Source organism: Gorilla gorilla, chromosome 13 (assembly GCF_029281585.2).
Source record: "Gorilla gorilla gorilla isolate KB3781 chromosome 13, NHGRI_mGorGor1-v2.1_pri, whole genome shotgun sequence".
NCBI lineage: Eukaryota > Metazoa > Chordata > Mammalia > Primates > Hominidae > Gorilla > Gorilla gorilla.
In genome coordinates, this window is record NC_073237.2 from 89,103,505 (window position 1) to 89,115,565 (window position 12,061).

A 12,061-nucleotide genomic window follows, 5' to 3' on the forward strand; every position below is an offset into this window, starting at 1 on the left:
CGGAGGAACCTCTGGAGGCCAAGCTGCCCATGCAAGCACGCGAGCCTGACCCTGCCAGTAGGGACAGCCCACAAGCACACATTCAGAAAGGCGTCCAGTATCCACGCACTCTAGCTGACTCCCAAAAGCCTGCATTCTACAACACTCCAGGGAGGGTTCCCTACTTATGTTCTGACACGTTAATAAATTCTCAACAATGAATCTTTATTACTGAATGCTTCACAATTCACAGCCTTTAGGTGCACAGGGAAATCCACATGGGACCCACAGGTGAGGGCACCGCCAGCCTCGCTGAAGCCATGGAGCGAGCGGTGTTGGTGCCACCTTCTGAACGAGCATTCCCAATGTTTGTGAACTTTTTAACTTCCAAAGACAACTCTGTGTTCGATCTTTGTTCCTGGAAGTTTAAAAGAGCATCTAACCAAAAGCACTGACATGATGACCAGGCACGCACTCAGAGGCAGTGCTGAGCACTGACAAAGGCAGGGGCACGAAATGAATGGCTGGAAGACAGCAGGGGAAGAAAGAGGAAAGAAACTCACGCAGTGGAGCGAGAAAAACCGGACTCACCAGAACAGCTCTGCAGTAACAGCGGTCCCAGGGAGGGAAAGGAGATTGGAAAGAGGAGCTGTGCTGATCAAAAAGGACAGCAAAGGCTCACAAATCTACATCGCTCTGTGGCCAAGGACTCTCTCCTGGGGGTGTGAGGGGGGGGTGCCTGAGTTGGGGCAGGGCACTGCCATGAGTCCCAGGTCCCGCCTCTCTCCACCTGCTCCCACCCTCAGCCCTGCCAGCATCCTCTGCTGCCCCTTCGGCTCCAGGGCCTGCTTGCTGGGCCCCCAGGCCCCACTGCGGACTGACCCTCCCCAGCTCCCAGCCACTACCGCCTTCCTGACCACAAAGGCTCTGGCCAGGACCGGACTCTGGGCTGCCCCAGGAGAGTAGTGTGCAGGATGCACAGCAAAGCTCTGAAGGCCGGGGAGCGTGGAGGCAGCGCCAAGGTGGGGAGCGGAGCCCAGGCACCTGATCAGAGGCTGCAAGCAGACCTTGCCGGGGCAGAAATAGCCACTGCAGCAGCAGACTTTTTAATATCCACAGAGGAGGGAGAGATCAAAGGCACAACCAGCCAAACCATGAGGGCCCAGACGGATGGAGGTCAAGGCTGAGCACCAGTTGATTTCTGACATAAGTAGAAGACAAATCTGGTCACAATTCGGATGAGGAAACAACCAAAAGTGAGCAAGCACGTCAAACTGTGAGCACAGAGACAAGGCACGGAGCACAAAGCCCCAGGTGTCTACAGCGCTGATGGCAAAAGAGAGCCCTGAAGACAGAACAGGGCCTTCCCTGCCTTCCTACCTCACAAAATACCCCCCACCAGGCACTGGCCCCGCCCCACCCATCTCCAGGGAACCTGACACAAGGGGGCAAAGAAGAAGTGTTCTCTTACCCTGAGTAGAGATCAAGGGGACAGTATTTGCTGATCTGCTTCCACTTCCCAGTTGCTACCTGTGAAAACACCAACAGGAGGGCATGAGGTGACTGGTGCTGGTGATTGCACTGTGCCAACTGAACACACAGAACAGCATCAGTGATGAAGACAATGAAGACGAGCTGCAGCCTTGCCCCGGAAAAGGTGCCACCACCTTTGCAGGTGCACATCACTAAGTGGCAGAGGGAGCCACTTGACTTCCATTCAAGGAAACCTTGGCCCCATCTGTGAGACATGATGTGGCATGGCCCCCAGGCCAGCCCTTCACAGGAGCAGGGAAGAAAGTGGCAAACACCTTCAAATTACATGGCTAAATTTTGGTAATGAGAGTAACAAACCTTCAGAAGTTATAATATCCAGTAACAGGGAAGGTGTCCTTAACAAGAAATTTCATATTGCCAGTGGGAAGATAAGTTGGCATAACATTTTGAAAGGCAACTTGCTGGTATCCACTAAACTTTAAAATGCTTACGTCCCCTGACTCAGCAAATCTACAAGGAACCTAGAAGAACTAGCACAGGGCAAAAAGGTACAGAGACAAGAATGTCCACTGTGGCCTTACTGCTAATAGCAAACCCTGAAACCAAGAGAGACACTCATCAGTAGGGAAATGACTAAATGAATCACAGCCCATCCACTAGTGGGACCAGCACATAGCAAACAATGTATTGAATGAAGAAATGCATAAATGATATGCAGCCACTACCAGAAAGAGGTAGAGTTGAAAGTCACCAAAATTTATTCAAGGAAAAAAGCAACTGGCAGAACAATGGATACAGTGTAATGTCAATTTTGCTTAAAAAAAAAAGCTTATGTGCAAATATCCATGCATATATCCAAATATGCACTGAAAAAGCCCTAAAGAATATATCACAGACAATCCTCAAGGATTAAGCGAAAAAAGCAATTAGACAAAGTACATATGGCATGATCCCATTTTTGCTTTGCAAGGGTGTGTGTATGCGCGTACAGGCATGTAAACATTAGAACATTCGGACAGAGATCACTTCATTTCCACCTGAATTACATGCATATTTTTGTGGGCACAGGAAGAAGTCTGGAAAGATATGCAAATATATCTGACAATATGAGTTACCTGGGAAGGCAGGTAATCCAATTCATGCCATGTCATATGTTACCAGTTATATGAGCAGGTAGTGCTTTATAGCAAAATGTATTTCTTAAACATCTGTCACCTATGTTGAAAGTGAATGGTGACCATGAAAATTGCATCCCAAGGGGCATGGCTCACATAACCGTCTTTCCCCTAAGAGCTTAGATAGTAATCACACCACAAAGAAAAGAACGGGTGATGTTGGTGAAATAGTGGAGCAATGACCTCCAGAAATTCTCTCCTCTGTAAAGGCAATCAGAAAACTGGTTAAAAAAAAATGTCAGAATCAAAAAGTTTTGAACTCTGGAAATTGACCATAGACTTGCAACAATCCAGGAAGCATTTATTCAAGAAAAACAGTTAAATCTAAGCAAGATCAGTGAGCTTGTTGGCACTTTAAATGCCCCATTCCCATCCCTGTATCTCTAGCTCCAAGGTTCAGAACCTTGAAAACGAACAGCCGCAATCACAGTGAAAACCAGCTGCCCAGCAGCCACAGAGGACGCAGATGAGGGCAGGACATCTCCAAAGCCTCGTTCTCGGACAATCACTTATTTGACCTGTCTCTGGGTTCCCGGAAAGATCACACTTGCAAGGCTGTCTTCACTGACCTGGCTCAGAACTCACCCGTGCAGGAGGCCTTTTCCCCGTGGGCATTTGTCAAAAACATTTAGAGGCAATTGTTTAACTTCATGGTTTCCTTGGAAGGTGAATAAAAGGGCAAACAATAGGCTACCCAAAGCTAAAAAGAAAAAGCTGAGTAACAAGATGTACACAGAGACTCTGAAAGCTCCAACGTACACCTAGGAATCTAGAAAGTCGTGGAAAGACTCAGAAAAGACCTGAGAAGGCCCTAAGCTCTCACCTGAGCTGATCTGAGGCTCCATGGAAGTGGAGCTAAGGCTAAGGCAAAGTTATCAACCATCCTAGTGAGTACTGAGTGGGCCCCAATACACAAATAGAGCCCCTCAGCAAAGACTAGGAGACTTATTCATTCTGGAATGCCTGCCATTTAAGAAAATATCTATTGACCCACTAGTTGCCCACTAAGCTAACTGAGCAGACTTTATTGGCCACATATGACAAAGAATACAGACTTCACAAAATTAGCACAGAAAAGTCCCTAAACAAACAGTAACAACCACAAGAAGCAGCAATAAAAAATCCTGGAGAGGGAGTAGAATCTAATTCCAGAGGGGCCACATTATATTATTTCAAATGCCAACTTTCAACCTATCATCACAAAACACGCAAAGAAACAAGAAAGTATTGCCCATATACAAGAAAAAAAGCAATCACTAGACTGCCCTGAGGAAGCCCAGACACTGGACTTACTAGACAAAGACTTCAATCAACTATTTTAAATACGCTTAGAGCTAAAGGAAACTAGGGACAAAGAACTAAAAAGAACGAGAATAATGTCTCAACAAATAGAGAATATCAATAGAGAGGTAGAAATTATAAAAAGGAACCAAAAAGAAATTCTGGCTGGGCATGGTGGCTCACACCTATAATCCTAGCATTTTGGGAGGCTGAGGTAGGCAGAGTGCCTGAGCTGAGGCGTTCGAGACCAGCCTGGGCAACATAGTGAAACCCTGTCCTACAAAAAATTCAAAAACTAGCTGGGCATGGTGGGGTGCGCCTGTAGTCCCAGCTACTTGGTGGGGGCTGAAGCAGGAAGATGGCTTGAGTTCAGGGGGTCAAGGCTGCAGTGAGTCATGTTCACGCCACTGCAGTCCACTCTGGGTGACAGAGCAAGACCCTGTCTAAAAAGAAAAAAAAGAAAGAAATTCTTTAGTTGAAAAGTACAGTAACTAAAATGAAAAAGTAACTAGAGGGGCTCAAGAACAGACTTGAGTAGGCAGAAGAGAAAATGATTGAATTTTAGGATAAAGACCAAGAGATCTACACCTAGACACACCACAATCAAACTGTCACAGGACAAAGCCCAAGAGAGAATCTTAAAAAGCAAAAAGAGAGAAGTGGCTCATCCCATACAAAGCACCTTCCCTAAGATTAACAGCTGATTCCTCCATGGTTTCATTAGAAACCATGGAGGCCAGGAGGAGGCAGGATCATGACATATCCTCAGTGCTAAAACAAAGATTGCCATCCAAGAATTCTATATCTACCAAGACTATCCTTTGAAAATGAAGGAGAAATTAAGACATTGCCAAATAAACCATAACTAAAAGAATTCGTTGCTAGAAAATCTACCCTACAAGAATTACTAAAGAGAGTCCTTTTGGCTGAAATAAAGGATACTAGATAGTAACTCAAATCCACAGGAAGAAATAAAGAGTATCAGTAAAGGTAACTACATGGGCAAATATAAAAGAAGGTATAAACACATTTTGTAATTCTTGTTCCTCTATATAATTTAAGAGACAACTGCATAAGGTAATAATTACAAATCTGTATCACCCAGAACATCATGTAGAAACATCTAATTTGTATCCCAACAACAGCACAAAGGTTGGGGGAGGGAGCAAAGCTTTAGAGGAGCAAAACTTTGTCTATGATTGAAATGGAGCTGGTACTAACCTGAACTAGACTGTTCAGGTTATTATCTTAAATTAACACTCAGAGCAACAAGACAGAAAGTCAACAAGAATGAAGGCTTGAACAACACCATGAACCAACTAGACCGAACACATCTATAGAAAATCCACCCAGCAACAGCAGGTTACACATTCTGCCCAAGCAAACATGGAACAGTCTTGAGGAAAAACCTTATGTTAAACCGCAAAACAAGTCTCAATACATTTTAAGAGTGAAATCATGCAAACAATGTTCTCCAAATACAGTGGAATGAAACTAGAAATCAGTAACAAAAGAAAATTTGACTCACAAATGTGTAAAAAGTAAACACTCCTAATTATCAGTTGGTCAAAGAAGAAAGCAAAAGAGAAATCAGAGAATGAATTAAGATAAAATGAAAACACAACATACCAAAATGTATGGGATGAAGAGAAAGCAGTTACTTAAAGATGTATTAGAAGAATGATCTTAAATGAATAACCTAACTTTCTACAATAAAAAGCTAGAGGCCGGGCACGGTGGCTCACACCTGTAATCCCAGCACTTTGGGAGGCCGAGGCGGGTGGATCACGAGGTCAGGAGATTGAAACCATCCTGGCTAACATGGTGAAACCCCGTCTCTACTAAAAATACAAAAAATTAGCCGGGCATGATGGCGGGCGCCTATAGTCCCAGCTACTCACTGCACTCCAGCCTGGGTGACAGAGCGAGACTCCGTCTCAAAAAAAATAAAAAAATAAAATTAGAAAAAGAATAACACTAAGCCCAATCAAGCACAGGGAAGGAAACAGTAAAGATTAAAGTGAAGACAAATGAAATAGAAAATGGGGGAGAGGGGAGCAGAAAACTGAATAAAACCAAAAGTTGTTTCTTTGAAAGATCAACAAATATGACACAATCCTGTGGCTAGACCAAGGAAAAAGAGACAGAAACCAAATTACTAAAGTCAGATATGAAAGAAGGGGACACTACTACTGACCTGTATGCCATCAAATTAGATTAAAATGGAGAAATTCCTAGTAACACACAACTACCAAAAAAACCCACTCAGGAAATAGAGAATCTCAACAGATTGGTAACAAGAGACTGAATCAGTAATCAAAAATCTTCTAACAAAGAAAATCCCAGGACCAATGCCTTCACTAGTGAATTCTACCAAACATTTCAAGAAGAATCAATACCAATACTGAAACTCTTTCAAAAAACTGGAGAGTGAAAAGAAAATAATTCCTAACTCATTCCATGAAGCCAGTTATTACACTAGTACCAAAGCCAGACATCACTAGAAAACTACACACCAACATCCCTTATGATTCAAAAACCCTCAACAAAAAACTAGCAAACTGAATTCAGCAGCATATAAAAGTATTATACACCATGAGCAACTGGGATTTATCCCAGAAATGCAAGGTTGGTCCAACATGCGAAAATCAATGTAATATACCATATTCATAGAAAGAGGAAGACACCTTGCTTTGAAGTGATAAAAATGTCAGCAACTAGATAGAAGTGGTGATTGTACAACCTTGTGAAGAGACTAAAACTGAATTATATATTTAAAAGAGTGAATCTGGTGAACAGGGGCCGGGCGCAGTGGCTCACACCAGCACTTTGGGAGGCCAAGGCAGGTGGACTGCATAAGTCCAGGAGGTGGAGGCTGCAGTGAGTATGATTGCATCACTGCACTCCAGCCTGACAGGGTGACAGAGACCCTGTCTCTAAATTTAAAAAATAAAAAAGGTGAACATGAATCACTTTGTGAAATAAAATGTCAACTAAAAATATCCATATTTTCTTTTACTCTTCTGAAAACTGTGTGTGTCCATGCCTCAGCCCAGATCCCCAGCGTGCAGCTAGAGTAGCCCACAGCTGGGCATTGGCTCTCACCTTGAGGTGCTGGTGCATGCAGTATCGACAGACCTTATGCTTCATCTCATGCGTGACATCACTCGAGAAAGGAATAAACCCACATTTTGGCTGTAAAATAAACAAATAAGGAGGAAAAATATTTAGGAAGAAATCACATACCTCTAAATAGACATATCACTGACTACAAGATAATGAGTGCAGCAAGATAATTAGGCATAAATGGCCCCAGAAGCTGTTTTCATTTGCACCTCCCAGCGGGAACAACACTTCCTGCATCAGATCACACAAACATCTCTGCTAGAGGACCCACTGCCGGAACTCTCACTGGGGAGGGTCAGTGGTGCCTCTACGCTAGCTTAACACAAGCACAACACACAACAGCTTCATGCTTTCATTCAAGAATGTGACTGCAAAACTCTAGTAGTAGAGATGGACCCAGGACTCCCAGCTCCAAGAAGCAGAACCATTGTTCCCACTGACACTAGCACATGGCCCGACAGAGGCCCATCTGATAGTTGCTAGGCTCCCAGAAGGTCAAGGAAGCCCCAATGCCCTCTAAAAGCTGCAGCCTCTGAGCATACACGACACGCAGGCCTGTGCTGAGCCTCGGGCACTGGAGATGGTGGCTGGGGAAGCAGAACATCCACCCACAAGTGAGGAGGATCAGGAGGCATGAGCTCGGGCCAGGAGTGTGACCCAGAAATTGCTGCCTTAGAGTTGGAGGACGGGAACAAAGGCCAGGACGTGTGAGGCAGCTTCCTGAGGGACCCTGACAGCCACCCCCAACATGGGAAGCAGAGAGCTGAAGCAAGGGGGCCCCTGGCCCATCCAGCCCCCACTGCCTGGCACCAGAGAAATTCAGGACTCCTGGCCATGACACACTAGTGCCTCTGAGGGTCACACTGGCCTTTGTGCCTCCAGGAAAATCCGTCCTGAGCAGGACAAAGAGAGCTCCCCAGTCTACAGGGCAACCTGCAGATGGGGCTCCTGCAGCACAGCAAACAGCAGCCAAGCACCAAGCAGGCAAGGCCAGCAGGGAGGGGCACAGAGGAAGAATCCAGGGGACCCTGGCAAGCTGTGCCCTCTGAGGAAAACGGGTCAGGGGGACCCAACGCACTTCCCTCTGGTGACCCTCAACCAGGGCTTGTTTTAGCCCAGGCATGCAGGGTGGGTGGGGTCTTCTATCATGAGCTACCAGGAATGAGCCTAAACCTGGGATCTGGGAGCCATGGCAGGAACCAGAACGCAGGTGGGGGCTGTGGAAGGACAGAAACAAGTGGAGTTTCCAGGAGCCAAGGGTGCCTACCACTCACTTCAGTGGGAACTGGAACCCAAGGCACGTGACTCTTGGACTTACTACCCAGGACTGACCTTTCCCCTTTACCCACACCATCTGCCCCTCGACATGTCACCTTAATCTCTACACACAGAATCGGCCGGTGCTCTGCAAAGCGGTAGGTTTGGAGTCTGGTTAAATTAGGAAGGCACATAGCGTAACCGCTGAGAGTATCCAGGTCCTTGTCACAGCGAGACTCTGGAAAACAGAGCAAGGGTCACACAGAGCAAGGTCAGTGAGAGAGATGAGATGATCCCTGCCCAAAACATGCCCCGCCTTGTCCCTGGTTCCAGGGGGCATCTCTGTACCTGATGAAAACCTCATGTTTCCCTGGGGATTGTGGGACACACACAGTAACAACATGGTTTAGGCCAGGCGAGGTGGCTCACGCTTGTTATCCCAGCACTTTGGGAGGCCGAGGCAGGTGGATCATGAGGTCAGGAGTTCGAGACTAGCCTGGCCAACATAGTGAAACCCCGTCTCTACTAAAAATACAAAAATTAGCCAGGCATGGTGGCACGTGCCTATAGTCCCAGCTACTCGGGAGGCTGAAGCAGGAGAATTGCTTGAACCCTAGAGACGAAGGTTGTGGTGAGCCGAGATCGTGCTACTGCACTCCAGCCTGGGCAACAGAGCAAGACTCTGTCTCAAAAAAAAAGGCGGGCACGGTGGCTCACACCTGTAATCCCAGCACTCTGGGAGGCCTAAGTGGGCAGATCATGAGGTCAAGAGATCGAGACCATCTTGGCCAACATGGTGAAACCCCATCTCTACTAAAAATACAAAAAATTAGCTGGGCGTGGTGGCATGCACCTGTAATCCCAGCTACTCGGGAGGCGTAGGCAGGAGAATCGCTTTAACCAGAGAGGCAGAGGAGGTTGCAGTAAGCCCAGATCGTGCACCACTGCACTCCCGCCTGGCGAAGGAGCAAGACTCCATCTCAAAAAAAAAACAAAAACAAAAACAAAAAATAACTTGGTTTATGTAGGGGGTAGCTTCACGCCTTATGGTATTGGCTCAAACTCTGGAGAGGCTGGAGACTGCAGTCAGCCACACCAATGGTCAGCCATGTCGACGTGCCTGAGCCCCAGTGAAAACTCTGGACAACAATGCCTGGTGAGCTTCCTGGTGGGCACACTCCATATGGGAGAGTGAATACTGCCCACACCACCCCTGAGGAGAGGACCCAGAAGTTCATGCCAGGTCTCTCCCGGACCCCACCCCTGCACCTCTCCCCTTGGCTGGTCCCATCTTTATCCTTTTCCTGCAATAAACCATAACCATGAGTAAAACAGTGAGTTATGTTGGTCCTTCTAGCGTATTATCAATCCTGAGGGTGGTCTTGGGGATGGTCCCCTAATTCCACAACACCCTTAGCCCAGGAACTTGAAGAGGAGGAGGCTGCAGGCTCTACCTTCTCTCACATCTAGGCCTTTCCCAGTCCCCAGTGCACCAATATTTCCCCAGCACCAGATCTGCTGGAACTCGTGGTGTGGACAGAACCAAACAAGCCTGGGCTCCAGGCACCCCAGGGACAGGCTTTCCTCCTTTAACATAATGAGCCTTATTCCAAGTCTGGTTTTCATCACTGTGGTGTGATAAACCTCCCACGGTTGTTATGAAATGGCAGGCTGAGCAGCAGAGCAGTTGCAGACAGCACCCTGGAGCTGGGCTCAGACTGCATTCACCGAGAGGAAGAACTGGAGCCTAGCCACTGTCCTGTGGCGTTCCCGCCTCCCCAGCCTTTCCTGCAGTGTGAAGCCCATTCCTCCCTGACCCAGCCAGAGACTGCAGACCCAGAGAATGGTTTGCTTTCATTTTCCAAATCAAATCAGGAAAAAATTTTATACTGGCTAATTCCACACCCTCATTGCCTGGCTGTGCTCCGGGCAGAGGCATTTCCACCCTCAACTCACGAAATTTATCTCTTTGATCACTGACTGAAAAAAAAGGTTTGACCTGATTCCTGTCGTAAGGCCACCAGCAAGTGCAGAAAAGGGATTGGGTGGGGATGGAGGAGAAAGGGAGAGGCGAAGGGATGGGAGGGGATTGGGGAAGGACAGCATGAGGATGGGGAAGGTGATGCCACAGAAGGCCCCTGGATTCCCTGTTCCTCAGAAGGACACAGACCTAGCCTAGACTCCGGTTGGGGACAGCTCCCCGGGCTGCAGACCCTCCTGGGCCAGGCCCTCCCTCCTGAAGCTCAGGTCACCTCAGTTTCCTTTTGCCTCTCCCAGGCCTCTGGGAACCCTTCCCGTTCCTAAGTCTGCCCCAGACCCTCCACCTCCAGCTCCTCCCTCATGTTGTTTCCTGTGGTATTAATTTGTTCTTTTTTGTTTGTTTGTTTGAGATGGAGTCTCACTCTGTCACCTGGGGTTGGAGTACAGTGGCGTGATCTCAGCTAACTGAAATCTCTGCCTCCCGGGTTCCAGCGATTCTCCTGCCTCAACTTCCCAAGTAGCTGGGATTACAGGTGCCCGCCACTACGCCCAGCTAATTTTTGTACATATATATATTTTGTTTGTTTGTTTGTTTTAGTAGAGAAGGTGTTTCACCATGTTGGTCAGGCTGGTCTCGAACTCCTGACCTCAGGTGACCTGCCTGCCTCAGCTTCCCAAAGTGCTGGGATTACAGGCGAGAGCCACCGCACCTGCCTTTACTGGTTCTTCATCACATATTCTGTGCAGTGGTGTGGTTTTCTGATACAGAGAATTGTATCCATGAGCTCCCAGGATTTCTGTCCCTGATAATGAAGTTTCTGGCAAAAGAATTACTGAAAACTGGCTGGGCGCAGTGGCTCACGCCTATAATCCCAGCACTTTGGGAGGCCGAGGTGGGCGGATCACGAGGTCAGGAGATCAAGACCATCCTGGCTAACATGGTGAAACCCTGTCTCTATTAAAAATACAAAAAATTAGCCGAGCATGGTGGTAGGAGCCTGTAGTCCCAGCTACTCGGGAGGCTGAGGCAGAAGAATGGTGTGAACCCGGGAGGTGGAGCTTGCAGCGAGCCGAGATCGCACCATTGCACTCCTGCCTGGGCGACAGAGTGAAACTCCGTCTCAAAAAAAAAAAAAAAGAAAAAAAGGATTACTGAAAACTGCATATACCTAACATGGGTAATCATTTCAAACACTTTTCAAATAGAATATTTTAAATTGCAAACAATATCTGTAAGTTAAACACCCTTACCTGGTCTTTCAGATTGTATCTTTAAACAAAGCTGTTTCACAAACTCTAAAGGTAGCTGAACCACCTCCTGTAAGAAAATACATGAAATTCTCAGTGTGAATTGCACAATGACATGAACACAATGCCACAGAACTGCATGCCTAAAAACAGTTGAGCTGTTGGTTTTTATGTTATGTGTAATTTATAGTATTTTTTAAAGTTTATTGCTTAAAAAAAAATCAGTGTGTGGATTTTGAGAATAAAACCTGCTCTATTATTTTCAGGACATTTCCAGGTTAAATAGAGACACCAACATTTCACTGCAATCAGGGTGGCCAGCTCTCAGAATGGCTGGGCCTACGGTGGTGACCAGCCTCAAAGCCAGCTTCTCTTGCCACAAAGCACCCCTTCTGAGCCTCCTTCCGGTCTTTACAGCATTTATGGACCCAGAGCAGTTCTTAGACCACATGGAAGACCCTTACTGACCACTCAGACAACCTGAGAACCTCACGCTTCCACCTGAGGAGCAGCTCAGCATC

General features: G+C 46.9%; 1 protein-coding gene across 2 annotated transcripts in view; it reads right to left on the bottom strand.

Annotated features, from left to right (window-relative positions):
• IPPK (inositol-pentakisphosphate 2-kinase) overlaps positions 1–12,061 on the bottom strand; it is a 55,975-nt gene that overhangs the window by 26,728 nt on the left and 17,186 nt on the right. For both annotated transcript variants that reach the window (XM_004048263.5, XM_063696558.1), the window contains exons 4-7: positions 11,544–11,610; positions 8,429–8,550; positions 7,035–7,124; positions 1,451–1,509 (exon numbers count right to left, since the gene is read on the bottom strand). In XM_004048263.5, coding sequence (XP_004048311.1) covers positions 1,451–1,509; positions 7,035–7,124; positions 8,429–8,550; positions 11,544–11,610 — 338 coding nt within the window. The remainder of the gene's footprint in view (positions 1–1,450; positions 1,510–7,034; positions 7,125–8,428; positions 8,551–11,543; positions 11,611–12,061) is intronic.